This window comes from Saccopteryx leptura, chromosome 4, assembly GCF_036850995.1.
Source record: "Saccopteryx leptura isolate mSacLep1 chromosome 4, mSacLep1_pri_phased_curated, whole genome shotgun sequence".
Lineage (NCBI taxonomy): Eukaryota > Metazoa > Chordata > Mammalia > Chiroptera > Emballonuridae > Saccopteryx > Saccopteryx leptura.
Window position 1 is genome coordinate 30,475,857 of NC_089506.1, and position 19,948 is coordinate 30,495,804.

The following is a 19,948-nucleotide window of genomic DNA, read 5'->3' on the forward strand; positions in this document are numbered from 1 at the left end:
TTTAGGTTTTCCACTTCTTTATAACTCAGTCTGGAAAGATTATATAGTTCTATGAATTTATTCATTTCCTCTAGGTTGTTGAATTTGGTGGCATATAATTTTTCATAGTATTATACTATGATCCTTTGTATATCTATGATGTCTGTGGTGATTTCTCCTCTTTCATTTCAGATTTTATTTATATGAGGTCTGTCTCTTTTTTGCTTAGTGAGTCTAGCCAGGGGTTTGTCAATTTTACTGATCTTTTAAAAGAACCAGCTCTTTGTTGTGTTAATTTTTTCTACAGTTTCTTTGTTCTCTATTTCATTTAGTTCTGCTCTAATTTTTACTATTTCCTTTCTTCTCCTGACTTTAGGTTGCCATTGTTCTTCTTTTTCTAGTTCCTCAAGATGTGATGTTAGGTTGTTTACTTGGGATCTGTCTTGTTTCTTGACATAAGCTTGTAATGATATAAACTTCTCTCTTATTACTGCTTTCACTGCATTTCAGAAAACTTGGTATGTCGTGTTGTCATTTTCATTTGTCTGTATATGTCTTTTACTTTCTGCTCATGTTTCTTCTTTGACCTAGTCATTTTTTAGAAGTATGTTGTTTAGTTTTCGCATTTTTGTGGGTGTCTGTACTTCCTTTTTTCAGTTGAATCCTAGTTTCAAAGCCTCATGGTCAGGAGATATGCTTGGTATAATTTCAGTTTTCCTGAATTTGTTAATGTTAGTTTTGTGGCCCAACATATGATCTGTCCTTGAGAATGTTCCATGCACACCTGAGAAGAATGTATAATCTGATGTGAAATGTCCTGTACATTTTTTTATGTCTACTTGGTCTAGTGTGCCGTTTAAGGCTGATATTTCTTTATTCATTTTCTGTTGGATGATCTATCTAAGGTTTGTTGAAATCTTCAAGTATGATTGTGTGTTTGTGTGGTTCTATTTTTAGATCAGTTAGTAGATGTCTTATGTATTTTAGTGCTCCCTGGTTTGGTGCATATATATTGAGAAGTGTTATGTTTTCTTGATACAATGTCCCCTTTATCATTATGAAATGTCAGTCTTTGTCTCTGGTTACTTTTGCTGTCTTGAAGTCAGCATTGTCAGATATAAATATGGCTACACCTTCTTTTCTTTGGATATTATTTGCTTGGAGAATCGTTTTCCATGCTTTCACTTTGAGTCTACTTTTGTCCTTGCAGCTTAGATGTACAATATCTCTTGAAGGCAGTATACAGTTAGGTTTTGCTTTTTGATCCAATATGCTACTCTTTGCCTCTTTATTGGTGAGTTCAGTCCATTTACGTTTAGGGTTATTATCGACACTTGAAGATTTTCTATAGCCATTTTGTGTTCTGTTTTCTGGTAGCCCTGTGTCTTGTTTGGTTCTTCTCTTTTGTGTTTCTGCCAGTTGTTTTTTTTTTTTTTTTTTTTTTTTTTTGGTGGTATTTCATACTTCCTTCCCTGTTTCTTCTTTTTTAAGCTGTGTATTTCAGTGGTGGCTTTTTCATGGGTGGTTACCATTAGGTTATTAAGAGAAAAATGTTTAGTGTACTAGAGTCTTTTGTTTTTTTTGTCTTTTGAGTGCTTCTACACTCCATCCTCCTTTGCTACTGCAGATCTTTATCCTCTTCCCTTTTATGTTATTGTTGTCACAGATTATCCTTGTTTTTATCCTGACCTTGTTAGAGTTTTACTTGTAGTTTTGATTTCTTTTGTTCTTTGTGTCTAGTCAAATAAACCCCCATGAGTGTTTCCTGCTGTGGGGGTTTTCTGGTGATAAATTACTTCAGCTTCTGTATGTCTGCAAAAGTTTTTATTTCTCCTTCATATTTGAAGGATAACTTTGATGCATATACCATATTTTTCGCTCCATAAAATGCACCATTTTCCCCCAAAAGTGGAAGGGAAAATGCCTGTGTATCTTATGGAGTGAAAAATACAGTATTTTATTAAATGTTTTAACACAATATTTGGTTCAGAATTTTTTTTTCTTATTTTCCTCCTTAAAACCTTAGGTGTGTCTTATGGTCAGGTGTGTCTTATGGAGTGAAAAATATGGTGGTATTCTTGCTGGAAATCCCTCTCTTTCATTACTTTGAATGTTTGGGTTCACTGTCTTCTGGCTTCTAGAATTTCTGCTGAGAAGTCTGATGATAACCTAATGGGCTCTCCTTTATATGTTCCTTCTTTTCCCTAGCTGCCTTGAGGAGTCTTTTTTTGTCATTGATTTTTGACAATTTTATTATGATGTGCTTTGGAATAGGTCTGTTTGGGTTGAGATAACTCGGCATTGTATAGTCTTTATATGCAATATTATTATGGGTATACATATAGTGATTAGACATTTATATACCTTGTGAAATGATCATCCCAGTAAGCCTTGTCCCCATCTAGCACCATACATAGTTATTATTATATTATTGATATGTTTCCTATACTGTACTTTTTGTAACTGGCAATTTGTACTTCTTAATCCCTTTTACCTTTTTCACCCATCCCTCTCCCTCACCTCATCTGGCAATTACCAATTGGTTCTTCGTGTTTATGTGTTTTTTTCTGTTTTGTTTGCTCATTTATTTTGTTTTTACATTCCACATGTAAGTGAAATCATACAGTATTTGTCTTTGTCTGACTTATTTAGCATAATACCCTCTATATCCATCTATGTTGTCGTAAATGGCAAGATTTCATTATTTTTTATGGCTGAGTAATATTCTTTTTCTTCTTCTTTTCCAAGTGAGTGGTGGGAGACAGTGAGATAGACTCCTACATGCACCCTGGCTGGCATCCTCCTCATACTCCCGTCTGGGGCTGATGCTCTGCCCATCTGGAGCCATGTTTGCAACTGAGCTATTTTTAGCACCTGAGGCTCCACGAGTCATCTGCAGTGTGCAGGGCGATGTGCTCAAACCAATGGAGCCATGGTTGCAGGAAGGGAAGGCAGAGAGAACAATAAGGGGGAGTGGGAGGGGTAGAGAAGCAGATGTTTGCTTCTTCTGTGTGCCCTGACCAGGGTTTGAACCTGGGACATCCACACGCCAGGCCGATACTCTATCACTGAGCCAACCAGCCAGGATGAGTAATATTCTGTTGTATGTATATACCACATCTTTATCCATTTGTCTATCAATGGACACAGACTAAAGTTTTAAAAAATCATGTATTTATGTATTAAACAAATACTTATTGCTGTGTTTTTGCCAACTATGTGCCAGGCATTATGATAGGTACTAGGTGATAACTATATGAATCATATACAGTTTCTGCCACCCAGTAGAATACAGAACTTCTATGTGGTTTAGAAACTAGGGCTTAAATCCTAAACAGTATTGTATTTTTTATTATCATTGCTACATAGTCTATCACACTGTCTTTCATAGAACAGTAGAATTTTTTTTTTGGATACCTTTTACACAAATTGAAATGGTTATTCTTGAGCCCTGGGTTGGAGAAACAGAAAGACAGATTGGGTTTTAAAACTTTATTTCAGATGACTTCCTGGGATACTTATATGCCTGTTTTGAGTCTTCATTAGGATTTCCTGGCTTCCTTTTGACAAGATTAAGATGTTTTTAGGTATAGATCAAACTCTACATATGGCATGATGCTGCAGTGTTGGAAGAGGCATTGCCTCTTCTAGTATATTTTCATTAACTCATACGAGTTTATTGCATTATTTTCATTGCCTCTTCTACTATCCACTCTTGATTACTGCACTGTTACTTTTAAGTTTAATTGTTGGAAAACATTAAAATTTCAGCTTATTCTATTCTTTACTTACGTTTATGCAAATTTACAAAACTAATTTTTTTTTTTAAGTGGAAACCTTTAAAAGGTTGCTCACTTCTGCTCTGAGTTATTAGTGGATATTCTTTCTTCATCTCTCAACACAGTAATAGGGTTTCCTATTAGTGTGTGTGTGTGTGTGTATGTGTGGTTTTGATATTAAAAATCAATAATTCTGCTTTGTAAACTTGATTAACTCATATCTTTAAATAGAATTTTTCTTAGATCAGTGAACATAGCAGATCCCACTTTACAAAAATCCATGCTATTTTTTTTATGACCTAGGATTTGTTATGTAATATAATTTTATGATGTCCTTAGCAAACATGAAATACCTGACTAGAGATTAGGGTAACATTATTACGTATGAAAATAGTATAGCTTTCTAAGTTATTTTTTTGCCTTCATGTTGTTTGTGTTTTTGACAGAGAAGAAGAGCTGTGCTGCCCCAGACCCGCTATGTGGAGCTGTTCATTGTCGTAGACAAGGAAAGGGTAGGATTGGTGACAGTTTTTCTTTTTCAGGAAAAGCGGATGAGAAGTGAGCATCCCATGAAAGAAATATAAACTGTAATATATTTGTATTGATTTTTCTGAAATGTAATTAAAAACAAAAATTGCTTTTTCCCTTTAAGCTTACAACATATTCATAACACCACTAGAGGCTGAATATAGCAAATAGGACCATGTCTAACTTTATTTTTTTACCGGTGATTTTTTTCCCCCTGTTATTTTGGGGTGTTTGCTCATGTTGGATTTCTTAAGTGAAGCTAGACTGCCTCAGAGTCTTGAGATCTTTTCAGATGACTTTAAAGGACTGTAGCCAGTGAATCAGATATTGCTTTATTGCATAATAAAATTGCTTTGCTGTCTGGAATTTTAGCTAACCAATACTTCACTTTAAGAGAGAGAAGCTTCCAGATCCTGGCATGTGTTAGAAGGGAATAGAGAAGAGTAGTTGATCTTAGCATTTAGTATGAATGTCACTGTTCAGGAAAATACCAGGGATTTTCCTTATTCACACTAGGAATTGTGCTTAACAAGAAAAGTAATGCATCTATTTCAGCATTTATAGAATTTTCAGTTTTAAATATAGCTGCCTTATAATATAACAGATTAAAGTCTGACTTTTACTGCCAGCTTTGTTGTTTGTGTAAAAACGGTGTTTGTAGAAACCTTACATTATTGGCAGTTCCTTTCTTATAAGCTGCAGAGATAGTTTCAAGGATTGTATGGTTTAAAACAAAATTTATTATTGTGTATAGTTTGGAGAAGGAGCCATATTTATTTAAAGACAGAGATATTTAGATTTGTTCTTAGAAGTTCATTACCTTCAAGTGGTAGAAGGAAGAAGGATAGGGAATGTGAACAAGCATGAACACTGCCCTACCTAATGGGTAAAAAGTTTCTGTAGAGTGTTAGGATAAGTGATAAAAACAGAGATATAAAATGTTTTTCTTTATTACTTTCTCCAAATAGATTTGTTGTATACTAGTGCAAAGTGGTTCAAAATAAAAATAATTTCATTTTAACCTAACCTTGTCAAATGTACTCAAATTTATTTTTCTTATTTAAGGAGAATCATGATAAAATGCCTAACTGATAAGATCTGATATATTCTGATATTAATGCTCTTATCATAGAGCAAAACCATACATTTTTTTTTTTTTCTGAAGCTGGAAACGGGGAGAGACAGACAGACTCCCGCATGCGCCCGACCGGGATCTACCCGGCACGCCCACCAGGGGGCGACGCTCTGCCCACCAGGGGACGTCGCTCTGTTGCTACCAGAGCCACTCCAGCGCCTGGGGCAGAGGCCAAGGAGCCATCCCCAGCGCCCGGGCCATCTTTGCTCCAATGGAGCCTCAGCTGCGGGAGGGGAAGAAAGAGACAGAAAGGAAGGAGAGGGGGAGGGGTGGAGAAGCAGATGGGCGCTTCTCCTGTGTGCCCTGGCCGGGAATCGAACCTGGGACCTCCTCACACCAGGCCGACGCTCTACCACTGAGCCAACCGGCCAGGGCTACATTCTTAAAAATTTTTTTCTCATTATTTATTAAGTTGGTTGTATGAAAATAATGTTAGGGTGAATGTTTAATTTTAGCTGGGTTCCCAAAGGAAAGAATCAGTCATATCCTCTGTTTGGCTTAATACGATTAAACTTTTAAAATGTCTCTATATTTTATTTACATGTAATGTTTCAACTAGTGAACATTGGTTAATCTCTCATTAATTTAGCTCCGAGTTTAGAGATGGTTTATTGGTAATACTTTTAGCCTAAGGAATCAGGAAATCCTTTAGATTGTTTTTATTCCTTTATCCATTTTAATTATTTTTAAACTCTATCTTTGTGAATTGCTTGAAAATACTTTGCATTAAGATGAATAAAAATATTGAGAGGAAAATTCATTTTGAAGTTGTGTTAATTTAGAGAAAATGATTCAGTACTTTTTCATTATTATTCATTTCACACGTGTACCTGTTTCTTTTTTTAATTCCCATTTATCACTGAAATGTATGTTTTAGATTTATTAAATTGGAATGCTAATGAATGTCTAAATTAGCCTCGGTTTTTGATTCAGCAGAAATATTGGATTTTTATCTTCATTATAAAAGATTACAGAATTTTTTCTTTTTCTGAAATTACTTTGGTGATGATTACTTTTCTCTTGCTTTTCAGTATGACATGATGGGAAGAAATCAGACTGCAGTCAGAGAAGAGATGATTCGTTTAGCAAACTACTTGGATAGCGTAAGTTGTATTTTATATCAGTTGGGGTTATTTTATCAGATCCTTTCATAGTCTCAGGACAGAATTTATAAATTGTCTCATTTTCAGCTCTATTATCCTAAGGCCTAAATGACTCAGTCTTTCAGGGGGTCTGTTTTTTAGTTTGTTTTGTAACGATTTTGATGTTTGAAAGGAAAGTATTATTGTGGCAACACTTTAAGGCAAACGAGATTTCACATTAGCATCTACTTTATCTTTAGAGTAGATAGACCAAGGTACTTTGGCATTATGAAAAGATCTTTCAGTTTTTACTGAGAGAACCTTATTTTGAATAAGGCTGCCTCTTACTCTGAAACCATGATATGACAGTATCAATGACAGTGTGTGTGTTTGTGTGAAAGAGGGAGAGTGAGACAAGATTTTAGGGTTTATTCATTTAGTGGGAGATACTGAAAATTAATAAATGTTCTTACAAGATAATTTCATCTACAAGGTATTTCTCTGATTAATAGCAAGCATAATAATAATGATGATAGTGATAATGATGATGGTAGCATTCTATTGAGCATTTATAATGTTCTTGAAACTGAGCCAAGTGCTTTACATTTATGAACCTATTTATTCCTTACAGTGTTTCTATGAGATGGATACAAGTGCTGGAATCCTTTCTCTGAAAGCTGTGGGGTACATGTAATTAGAATTTTAGATAAGAGTTTAGAAAGTTGCCAACTGATGGTCACTGATGCCAATTCAGTGCTGACAGGAATCTCCAATTTGAGGTGCAGTAATGAAGGAAACTTTATTCATTGCAAATAACTCAACTGTGATATAGCACAGCTATGAGAACAGCAGCTAAATACTGCTACAGCTCAATTATGAAGCAGCACATCTGTGAAACAGCATGGCTGTGAGGTGCCCTGGAGCAAGGCCCCTCTGTAGCTAGACATACCTGCTCTACTTTGTTCCATTTTGCATTGATCTGCTCTGCTCTATTCCAGTGAGATTTCTTTGGTGTTTCAACTCCAGTGAGGAAATACAATCTTCATTCTTCCGTGGAAATAGAAAGTTTGCTCTCTAAGTAAGAGAAGAGCTACATATAAAAACAGAAGTGCCTGTCCCTGGTCCCTGATTAGTCCATCCTTATGCAAATGAGGACTCTAAATCCTCACAGTTTGATTGGTTCAAAAAGCACTGTCCTGATTGATCAGAATGGAACTACTCTGTGAAGAGTAGTCTTCTTGGTCTGTGAAGAAGCTGATGGGAACCCAACTGCACAGCTCTGATTGGATGGAGAAAGCCTTAGTGCAGTGGATTGGAATAGTTACAGGAACTCCTTTAAAAAAGATGGCACAGATGGCAGGAGCACAGTACAGGCAGGCAGGTTAGTGCAGGCTTCTCTATGAAGCGAGGTTTACATGAGAGGTTCCTTTTTAGAAGCAGCTGCTAGGCTCTGCTTTTAAATTTGAGCCCAGTTAGCCACTAGGAGCCCTTTTTAGTAGATATTTTCTTTCTCAGGGTCCACAAAGGTAATATGGCTCACTATTATTATACAGTGTGTCGGTAAAGTCATGGTGCACTTTTGACCGGTCACAAAAAAGCAACAAAAGATGATAGAAATGAGAAATCTGCACCAAATAAAAGGAAAACTCTCCCAGTTTCATACCTATTCAGTGCAGTTCGATGTGGGCTCACGCACAGATTTTTTAGGGCTCCTTAGGTAGCTATCCTGTATAGCCTCTACAGACTCATCACTGACTGATGGCCTACCAGAACAGGGTTTCTCCACCAAACTGCCGGTTTCCTTCAACTGCTTATCCCACCCAGTAATGTTATTCCTATGTGGTGGCGCTTCGTTATAAATGTGCAGGTATTCACGTTGCACTTTGGTCACGGATTTGAATTTAGCGAGCCACAGAACACACTGAACTTTCCTCTGTACCGTCCACATCTCGACTGGCATGGCTGTGGGCTGCTCCACTGTATACATGGTGTTACGTCATCATCTGCACATGCGCTCATGCTGCCACATCATCCTACAGAAACTGGGAGGGTTTTCCTTTTTTTGGTGTAGATTTCACATTTCTATCGTCTTTTGTTGCTTTCCTGTGACCGGTCAAAAGTGCACCATGACTTTATGGACACACTATATAACACCTCTCAGAGGTTCTTGGGGAAGATAAAAGGATTATTTTGAATTTCTGTTTTATTTTGGTGGATGAGGTAACTGAGACCCTTGAGAAGTTTGACTCATTATATTGAAGGAAATATTTTTTTGGAAGGGAAGAGTTCTGTTTTTAATATACGTAGGTATGTTACTTCATTGTAAGTTAAGAGATATATTCTGTAATACATTTTTATACTTTTATTTCTGTTCTTTTCCTAGATGTATATTATGTTAAATATTCGAATTGTGCTAGTGGGACTGGAGATTTGGACAAATGGAAACCTGATCAGCATTGTTGGAGGTGCTGGTGATGTGTTGGGGAACTTTGTACAATGGCGGGAAAAGTTCCTTATAACACGTCGGCGACATGACAGTGCACAGCTAGTTCTGTAAGTGGTTTTGAAGAAGTACTATTAATGACATGGTCAGAATAATCATTTTTATTTGTTTTCTTTTATTAAGATCATATTTTCTTAAGGTCTTTGAGCATTCTGAAATTAAGGGAAACTTAGTTTCATACACGAGGACAAATGAGAGTATGATAATGAAACCTCTCTTCTGTTTTGGACTCCTTGTCACCTTTATCCCATGTCCTTCTTCCTCTTTCTTGGATTCAGTTTACTCTCTTGTTTTGGTATGGCATGTTTGCTAGTTACATCTTGTGAAAGACTAAATGGAAAGAAAACTTGTGACCTCTTGCATGTCAGATTTTAAAATGATCTCAGTTTGAACTCTGATTATCCTGGGGCCTTATGAAACTCAGGCTTACAGAGGTATGCTTTCTAGAGTGTTTTATAACTTAAAAAATTATTTGGATGGGTATGAAATTCTAAGGCATGAAATCTTTTTTCTTCAGAATTTTGAAGGCATGAATCTGGTACCTATTAACTTCTATGTAGTAGTACTTTTGAGAAGCCTTAAATCGTTCTGACTCCTGATCTTCTGTATATGACCATTTTCTTCTCTGGAAATCTTAAGATCTTCTCTTGGTTCCCAGCATCTTAATTTTCTTGATGATGAGCTTGGCTGGAGGTGTTTTGTCACTGATGTGCTATGTGCTTGGTGGGTAATTTCAATCTTGAAACTGTTGTCCTATAGTTTTAGGTACTTTTCTCAAATTGTTTTGAAGATGATCTCATCTTCCTTTTTTTAACTTTATTTATTTATTTATTTTATCATTTTAATTTAATTTATTTATTTATTTTGTGACAGAGACAGAGAGAGGGCCAGACAGGAAGGGAGAGAGATGAGAAGCATCAATTCTTCATTGTGGCACCTTAGTTGTTCGTTGATTGTTTTCTCATACGTGCTTTGACTTGACCCTTTGCTCAAGCCAGCAACTTTGGGCTCAAGCTGGTGAGCCTTGCTCAGACCAGATGAGCCTGCGCTGAAGCTGGCGACCTCGGGGTCACGAACCTGGGTCCTCCGCGTCCCAGTCCAGTTCTCTATCCACTGTGCCACTCCCCAGTCAGGCTATGCTCCTTATTTTTATCATTCATTTTTTCTGGGATTCTTTGTACTTGGCTATTAAATTTTGTACTGTCCTCTAATTTTATTATATTTTGCCTCCTTTTTTCCCTTTGTCTTTTTCTACTTTTTGGGATATTTTCTTAAATTTATCTTCTAAGATTTTTATGGAGTTTTTAGTTTTTGGCTTATTTTTATTTTTAATAGATTTCTTTTGTTCCCTTAAATATATTTTATATAATCAAGTTTTTATTTCATGGATAGAATAGTTTTTCTATTCTCTATGAAATATTGCCAATGTATGTTTTTAAAATTTTCTAATTTTTTACTTGTATTTTATTTTATTTTTATTATTTTTTAAAGATGAGTATATATAATGTACTTCAAGTAGCCCCCATTATGTCATTTAATTCTTACAGTGATCCCATGCAATTAGCACTTTTTTTTTAATTTTTTTATTTTTTTTTACAGATAGAGAGTCAGAGAGAGGGATAGATAGGGATAGACGGACAGGAATGGAGAAAGATTAGAAGCATCAATCATCAGTTTTTCGTTGCAACACCTTAGTTGTTCATTGATTGCTTTCTCATATGTGCCTTGACCGTGGGCCTACAGCAGACTGAGTAACCCCTTGCTCGAGCCAGCGACCTTGGGTCCAAGCTGGTGAGCTTTGTTTTTGCTTAAGCCAGATGAGCCCGTACTCAAGCTGGCAACCTTGGGGTCTCGAACCTGGGTCCTCCACATCCCTGTCCAACGCTCTATCCACTGCGCCACTGCCTGGTCAGGTAATTAGCATACTTTTGATCTCTATTTGTTCATTTATTTTAAACTGAATTTATTGGGGTATGGACTCTGATGTGCAACTCAGTTAAACATCATCTGAGCACTGCATCGTGAGCCCATTGCTCTGAGCAAAATCTCCTTCATCCCCATTTTCCCGCCTTTGCCCACCTGTACATACTCCCTACCCACTTTCCCTCAGACTGTCACCACACTGTCATCTGTGTCTATGTGTTTCCTATTTTTTTTTTACCTTTAAACTTCTGTCATCCAGTCCCCCAAACCCTTTCTTCTCTGACAGCTGTCAGTCTTTTCTATGTATCCATGTCTCTGTTTCTATTTAGTTGGTCAGTTTAATTTGTTTATTAGATGCCACATATAAATGAGATTATATGGTGTTTGTCTTTCTCTGGCTTATTTCACTTGCATAATAATATCTATATCCATTCATGCTGTTGCAAAAGGTAAAATTTTTTTCTTTTTTGTGGCCACGTAGATTTCCATTGTGTAAATGTACCACAGCATTTTTACCCAGTCATCTATTGATGGGCACCAGGCTGTTTCCAGATCTTGAGTATTGCAAACAGTGCCGCAGTAATCATGGCAATGCGTATCATACCTTCCTTTGAATTAGTGTTTTGGATTCTTAGGATATATTCCTAGAAGTGGGATTTCTGGGTCAAAGGGCAGTTCAATTTTTAATTTTTTGAGGAAGCTTCACACTGGTTTCCACAGTGGCTGCACCAGTCTGCTTTCCCACCAGCAGTGCACAAAGGTTTCCTTTTCTCCACATCCTAGACAGCAGTTGCTGTGTGTTGATTTATTGATGAAAGCCATTCTGGCAGCTGTGAGGTGGTATTTCATCGTGATTTTAATTTACATCTCTCTGATGATTAGTGACATTGAGCATTTTTCATATGTGTATTGACCATCTGTATGTCTTCTTTAAAGAAGTATCTATTTAGGTCCTTTGCCTATTTTTTAATTGGATTGTCTTCCTGGTGTTGAGTTATGTGAATTCTTTATATATTTTTGAAATTAACCCCTTATCACATGTATCATTGGCATATATGTTCTCCCATTCGGTGGGATCCCTATTCATTTTGTTTATTGTTCTGTTGTGCAAAAGCTTTTTAGTTTGATATAGTCTCATTTGTTTTTTTATTTCTTTGTTTCCCTTGCCCAAGGAGATATGTCAACAAAAACAGTGCTGCAAGAGATGTTTGAGATTTTACTGCCTATGTTTTCTTCTAGGATTTTATGGTTTTGCTACTTACATTTAAGTCTTTTATCCACTTTGAGTTTATTGTTGTGTAAGTTGGTAGTCTAGTTTCATTTTTTTGCATGTACCTGTCCAATTTTTTCAACACCATTTATTGAAGATACTGTCTGCTATTTGTGCTGTATGCTCTTGCCTCCTTCGTCAAATATTAATTCACCATAAAGGTGTGGGTTTATTTCCGGGCTCATGTTTGTTCTGTTGATTGATATTCCTGGCCAGTACCAAGCTCTTTTGATTACAGTGGCCTTTTGTATAGTTTGGTATCAGTTATTGTTCTACTTCTAACTTTGTTTTACTTTCTCAAGATTATTGAGGCTGTGTGGGGCCTTTTTGGTTCCGTATAAATTTTTGGAATATTTGTTCTAGATCTGTGAAATATGTCATTGGTATTTTAATAGGCATTGATTGCACTAAATCTATTGATTACTTTGGGTAGTTGGACATTTTAATGATGTTAATTCTTCCTATCTGTGGACACAGTATATGCTGCAGTTGTATGTTCCTCAATTTCTTTCTTCAATGTCCAGTAGTTTTTTGAGTACAGATCTTTTACTTCCTTGATTAAATTTATTCCTGTGTACCTTACTTTGTTATTTTTTTTGTCACAATAATTAATTTCTCTTTCTCCGAGTTCATTATTGGTGTAGAAGAATGCCACTGATTTCTGAATATTAATTTTGTATCCTGCCACTTTGCTAAATTCATTTATTAGGCCCAGTAGTTTTTTTTGGTGGAGTCTTTAGGTTTTTCTATGTACAATGTCATGTCATCTGCTAACGTGGAGTCTTTAGGTTTTTCTATGTACAATGTCATGTCATCTGCTAACATGGACAGTTTTACTACCTCCTGTATAATTTGGATGCCTTTTATTTCTTCATCTTTTTTTATTTCTGTGGCTAGAACTTCTTGTACTGTGTTGAACAAGAATGGTGAAAGTGGACATCCCTGTCTTGTTCCTGATCTTAGGGGAAGCACTTGTAGTTTTTGCCAACTGAGTATGATGTTTGTTATGGGTTTGTCATAGGTGCCTTTATTATATTGAAAAATGATTGCACTATTTCCACATTGCTGAGTTTTTCTCATAAATGGGTACTGGATTTTATCAAATGCTTTTTCTGCATCTGTTGATATAATCATGTGATTATTAACCTTCATTTTGTTTATGTGATGTATCACGTTTATTAATTTGCAAATATTGTACCAACCTTCATCCCCAGAATAAATCCCACTTGATCATGATGTATGATGTTTTTAATGTATTGCTGGATCTGGTTTGCTAGTATTTTGTTGAAATTTTTTGTGTCTATGTTCATCAGGGATATTAGTCTATGGCAGAGGTAGGCAACCTTTTTATACCTACCGCCCACTTTTGTATCTCTGTTAGTAGTAAAATTTTCTAACCGCCCACCAGTTCCACAGTAATGGTGACTTATAAAGTAGGGAAGTAACTTTAGAGTTACAGCAAGTTAAAGCATATAATAATAATTACTTACCAAGTACTTTATGTCGGATTTTTGCTAAGTTTGACAGAATAAATCTTTATGAAACAACTTACTATAGTTAAATCTATCTTTTTATTTATACTTTGGTTGCTCCACTACCGCCCACCACGAAAGCTGGAATGCCCACTAGTGGGCAGTGGGACCAGGTTGACTACCACTGGTTTCTTTCTATGGTTTTCTTTCTTTGTAGTGTTTTTGCCTGGCTTTGTAAGTAAGATCATGTTGGTCTTGTAAAAAGAACTTGAGTGTCTTTCCTCCTCTTGAATTTTTTGGAATTGTTTGAGAAGGATAGGTGTTAGTTCAAATGTTTGGTAAAATTCGCCTGTGAAGCCATCTGGTTCAGGACTTTTGTTTGCAGGGAGGTTTTGATTACTGCTTCAATTTCATTAGTTGTAACCGGTCTATTTAAGTTTTCTAATTCTTTTTGATTCAGTTTTGGAAGATTGTATGTTTCTAGGAATTTACCCATTTTTCCCAGATTGTTCAATTTGTTATCATATAGTTATTCATTGTATTTTCTTACAATCCTTTGTATTTCTGTGGTGTCAGTTGTTGCCTCTCCTCTATCATTTCTGATTTTATTTATTTGGGTCCTCTCTCTTTTTTTCTTGATGAGTCTACTTAAAGATTTGTGAATCTTGTTTATCTTTTTAAAGAACCAGCTCTTAGTTTCATTGATCTTCTGTATTTTTTTTTAGTCTCTATATTATTTATTTCTATTCTCATCTTTATTATTTCCTTCCTTCTACTTACTCTGGGCTGAATTTGTTGTTCTTTTTTTAGTTATTTTAGATATAGGGTTAGATTGTTAATTTGAGATCTTTCTTGCTTTTAAGGTATGACTGTAATGCTGTGAACTTCCCTCACAGGACTGCTTTAGCTGTATCCCATGGGTTTTGGGTTGTTGTATGTTCATTTTCATTTGTTTTTAGGTAACTTTTTGTTTTTTCCTTGATCTCATTGTTAACCCATTGGTTGTTTAAAAACATGGTACTTAGCCTCCATATATTTGATTGTTTTTCAGTTTTTCTATTGTAGTTAATTTCTAGTTTCATGCTACTGTGGTCAGAGAAAAGATGCTTGGCAAAGTTTTCTTCTTTTATATAGCAGTTTCATGATACCATAATAAACTTAAACTTCTATACATCACTTAATACAAGTACATTCCAAAAGCTTACAATAAAACCTTCACTTAACAATATTTAAAACATTTTATCCTTCATAAATGTTTTCTGGCTTGACAGACTTTTTACAAAAAAATGTTCTATTTCATATTGTACTTTTTGCCTCCCTCAATGTCGATGGTACCTAAAACTCAAATTTTACAAAAGAAATTTCCCTTGATTTATTTTGTTTTCTTTTGATATGTGAGTTAAATTAAAGCAGGGCACTGAAAATGCCAAAATGGATTTTTTTTTGAGAGAGAGAGATGCATCAACTCATTGTACCAGTTAGTTGTGCCATTGATTGCTTCTCATGTGTGCCCTGACCAGGACTCTAACCTGTGACCTCAGAGGTTGAGCCTGTGCCCTTGGGATTGAGCAGGCACCCTTGAGATCAAGCCAATGACCCTGGGATCAAGCTGGTGACCCTGGGATTGAACTAGTGACCTCGGTGCACCAGGACAATGTTCTATCTACTGGGCTACTGACTAGGGTCCCCAAAATGGATTTTTATGGCTCTATAACCGCAAAGTCTTGGTCCTGATCCTTTTATTAATTTTTAGTGTAACTGCACCTAAAAGTTTCCTTATATCATAGAGCATGCCATCTAGCTCACACAAGACAAAGGAACACACGCATCAAGTGTATTATTCCCTGTGCCTTGCCCAAGCACACTTAACAAGCTGTCTTTCTCCTCTTTGTGTTCTCCATCTGTTGTGTTATAGGCATTTCTCAAATGTCTAATGACCTCTGGTTTTTCGTTTGTGGTTAAAATGGTGCTGAAAAGCCTTTTGGAAGATTGACTTCATGTATGGGATTTAGGGAATTTGGAGTCCACTATATAGTGATCTGGCTGAAGTGTTTTCTTGGAAATTCCCTTATGTCGTTATCTTGAGTTCTTTTCTCCTAGCTGATCAGATGCTCCAGAGAAGGATTTATTCATTCATTTAAAAATTATTTATTAGGAGTATACCCTAGGCACTGGGGTATAGTAGTGGACATCACAGGAAAACTTTGCTCTCATGGAGTCCATATTCTGGTGGAGGTGATTGGCCATAAATGAGATAAGTAAATACATATAATGTGTTAACTAAAGATAAGTGGTAAGGAGGGGAAAAAAAAGTATTGGTGGAGTAAAGTTGAAATTTTAGGAAACATGGCAAAAAAAAAAAGATCTCACTGAGAAGATGACTTTTGAGTAGAGACCTGAAGGAGGTGAGAGAATGAGTCAGGGGCATATATTGGGGACGAGAGCTCCAGCAGAGGGAGTAGGTCCTGAGATACAGTGAGGCACCGTGTGGAGGCCTCCGTGCCCTTCTGTTCCCGTGCTCCTTGCCCTGCATCCTCCTGTGTGCATATGTTCATTGAATGTGTGACCTGTTTCTCACTAGAATTTTTGAGTGAATAAATGTAATGCATTTTAGGGAGGTTTTTCACTAGAAGGTCGAAAAAATTTGATTTGGTATCTGAAACGTGTTTTTATTTTCTAAAAAATGAATTTGTAATATTAATCTCATTCTCTGATAATAAAAGAGAGAAGGCTTTTTTTGTATTCTGACTTTAAAATGTTATTCAACTTTGCCATTTTCTCAGTTTTTGTAGGTTCTAACAATCCAATTTAAGGTTACCCAGAGATATAGGGGCATTGTGTTCCTTTCCCCCACAAGCACTTTTATAACTTTCACCTTTTCCTTCAGGAAGAAGGGTTTCGGTGGGACTGCAGGAATGGCATTTGTGGGGACAGTGTGTTCGAGGAGCCACGCAGGCGGCATCAACGTGGTACATTTTTGTTCTTGATCTTCACCTTTGGGCAGCTGCATTAGGATAGTTTCGAGCTTTTATTGACTCTATACTTCCTCCCTTCGTTAAACTGTGTTTGGATATTATGAGGGACAGTGTAGGAGTTGCAGATGAATTTATTCTCTAGAGACTGGATTAAGTACTCTACTATTTATTATGTGTTTCTTAACTCCTCACTTTTTATACATGAGGAAATAGACTATTTAAAAAATTAAATTAGAACCATGAATTAGTTCTTTCATAAACCACCAAGAATAATCTACTGATGCTAAAGTATTTGATCTGTTGCTTAGAAGGTTTGTCTTTTCTTTTTTTTTTTTTAAGTTAGAGACAGGAGGCAGAGACAGACTCCCGCATGTGCCCTGACTGGGATCTACCCAGCAAACCCCTTACCAGGAGATACTCTTCCCATCTGGGGCCTCTGCTCCATTGCTCGGCAACTGAGCTATTTTAGCACCTGAGGCGAGGCAATGGAACCATCCTGAGGGCCCACCTGGGGCCAAATTTGCTTGTACCATTTATGCCATTGGTATGGGAGATGGAGAGAGATAGAGAGAGAGCAGGAGGAGGAGGGGTGGAGAAGCAAACGGTCACTTTTCCTGTGTGCTCTGACTGAGAATTGAACCTGGGACTTCCACACACTGGGCCTATGCGCTACCACTAAGCCAACCAGCCAGGGCCAGAAGGTCTATCTTCATTATCAGTATATTGAGTCACACGAGTTTCTTACTAGACTGAAATGTATAAGGACTGATGTTGGATGCTTGATTTATCATACCAACTGTCAATGTTGCACTGATAGATTTCCTTTTGTGAAAAAAATAATCTCCCAAACAAAACATCATTTTTGTTCAGAAACCTAATTAATACCTTCTTGTGTTTGGATAGTTTGGGCAAATCACGGTGGAGACATTTGCATCTATTGTTGCTCATGAGTTGGGACATAACCTTGGAATGAATCATGATGATGGGAGAGATTGTATTTGTGGAGCAAAGAGCTGCATTATGAATTCAGGAGCATCGTGAGTAATTGGGTTCTTTCTTCTTTTTAATGTTGTCTTGTACGTCAGCGCTTCTTAAATTCTGGGATATTTTCATGTCTCTGTTAAAAAGCAGGAAACATTATTCTTGGCTACCATGAAATTAATTACATGATACAACAAGGAGAGTTTATTTAAAACAAACAAATAATTTCACAGAGCGTTCAGCAAGAAACATTTATGTAGGCACAAGTATGTAGCTATACTCTTCTTTAAACCAATTGACAGACCAAAAGATATAGGAACATGAAAGAATGTACATCTGAATCAGAAATTAGGGAAGGGTTTCTGCTAGATTCAGTTAGATTCAGTCAGGTTGGAATATAGAATGAAGGGCTATTTGAAGCATTTGCTCACCAACCCTTTGACCCTTTGAGAAAGTCCTGTATCACTGTCAGAAGAACACATCCTGACATAGCCCTACTAACATCTCTAATTACGTAGATAAAGGTGGGAAGCAAGACAAAGAGGGGAAAGGAGAGCTAACATTTACTGAACTCTTTTTATGTATCAGGCACTATTCTAAGCACTTAAAAGGTACTAATCTCTTAATGATCAACAACCTAATGAGATGTAGGTACTTCGATGTCTCTGTAGATGAGGAAACTGAGGTTACACATCTAAGAAAGTAGTGAAACTGGGATTTGATTTCAGGAAGTCTGGGTTCAGAGCCTGTGATCTTAGAACCCCTTCTTTTTCCAGAGTTCAAAAATAATTACAATTGAAGGTCTAAAGGTGAACAAGAACCGTTGAGTTGTTGGGCTTCTTTCTGATGCGGAGTTGTCATAAGGCAACAGGTTTCCATCCTAGCACTCTGCTAGGCCGTCATGCTAAGCAGAGATCTGGACATAGTCACAATGCATGCGTGGAACAGAAGCGGAGCCAGAGAAAATATTAGATATGAAAGATGTCCATCTTTAACAAACACAGAGGAAGATTTCATATGGGGGCGATCCATGGCCCCAAAGATTCACTCCCTTTCCTACTCTCCTGAAGTTTCAGGGGCACTGAAAGAATATTAAAAACTTCTGTTAGCCAGCACTTTATGTTTATATCTGAGAGTATAATTATAATAATATCCTGGTATAAAGGGTAAGCACTCAAGCAGGATTTACTGCAGAATTGATCTGTTTTTGAGCAAAATCTAGGCTGAAAAATAGATATGGGAGAATTAGAATAGTGCTTATGAAATAACTGTACTTAATAAAAATTATATTCACAAGAAAAGTCATATTTGTAAAAAATTTTCTGTAGGAGAGGGAAGTAAATTTATTGTTTGCTTTGGCTGGCAGTGAATTTGGAGAAGACATAAATTCAGGGAATAAGAAATAAATAATCAACAGTGAGATAAAACAACAGATGAAGATGAAAAGAGGAACGAACATTCAGCGGAAGGAATGCCATGAAACTGTGCTATCGTTTATTATAGAATTTAAGGTGGTGTGAAGCAATGAAGAGGGACTCATACTTCATTCACTCATCTAATATTTATTGAGCACTTTGTGCCAGACTTTGTTTTAGGCACTAGGAATATCTCAGTGAATTAGATAAAAACTTGTTCTTTATAGAGTTTACGTTTTAATGGGGGATGCAAACGATTGACATAATAAATACATCAATAATGTAGAATGTTAGAAGGTGGTAAGTGCTATGGAGAATAAGACAGAGCAGATTGGATGATGGGGAGGGTCAGGGGTGGTGGTGCTGATAATGGGCAGTTCCAATTTTAAATTCGTGTTGTCAGGGTGAGCTTTTCGAGATGACGTTAGACCAAGTGCTTGAAGGAGGAGAACAGAAAGTTAGCTGTGTGGATATATGAAGAAAGAGCAAGTACAAAGGGACTGTGGTCAGGATAGATTTTTTTTTCCCAAGACATAAGAAATTGTAGCAGATTTGTACGTTAATAGGACTAATTTAGTAGAGGGGGATAAATTGATAATACAGGACAGCAAGGGGAATATTGCTGAAGTTGTTCTGGAGTAGGGAAGGCTGTGGGATCTGGGGCAAGAGCGGAGGCATTGGCTTTAATGGTGCACTGGTAAACTATTTGTAGCAATAGGAATAGATCTGTAGCTGCTGATAGATGGGTAGATGTGGCGGTGGGAATCTGTGTTTCGGTTTTGGCTGTAAAATAGGAAGTAGGTTCATCAGCTGAAAGATAGGCTAGTGGAGGAACTTTTGGGGGTTTCAGGAAATAGGAGAAAGTCTGAATAGTAGGATAGTAGAAAGGGAGAGTAAATGGGTTTC

The 19,948-nt window shown here is 36.7% G+C and overlaps 1 protein-coding gene across 1 annotated transcript in view; it reads left to right on the forward strand.

The window, feature by feature from the left end:
• ADAM9 (ADAM metallopeptidase domain 9) overlaps positions 1-19,948 on the forward strand; it is a 133,040-nt gene that overhangs the window by 30,646 nt on the left and 82,446 nt on the right. The window contains exons 7-11 of the mRNA XM_066380389.1: positions 4,205-4,270; positions 6,453-6,524; positions 8,887-9,056; positions 16,559-16,640; positions 17,550-17,683. Of these exons, the coding sequence (XP_066236486.1) occupies positions 4,205-4,270; positions 6,453-6,524; positions 8,887-9,056; positions 16,559-16,640; positions 17,550-17,683 (524 nt within the window). The remainder of the gene's footprint in view (positions 1-4,204; positions 4,271-6,452; positions 6,525-8,886; positions 9,057-16,558; positions 16,641-17,549; positions 17,684-19,948) is intronic.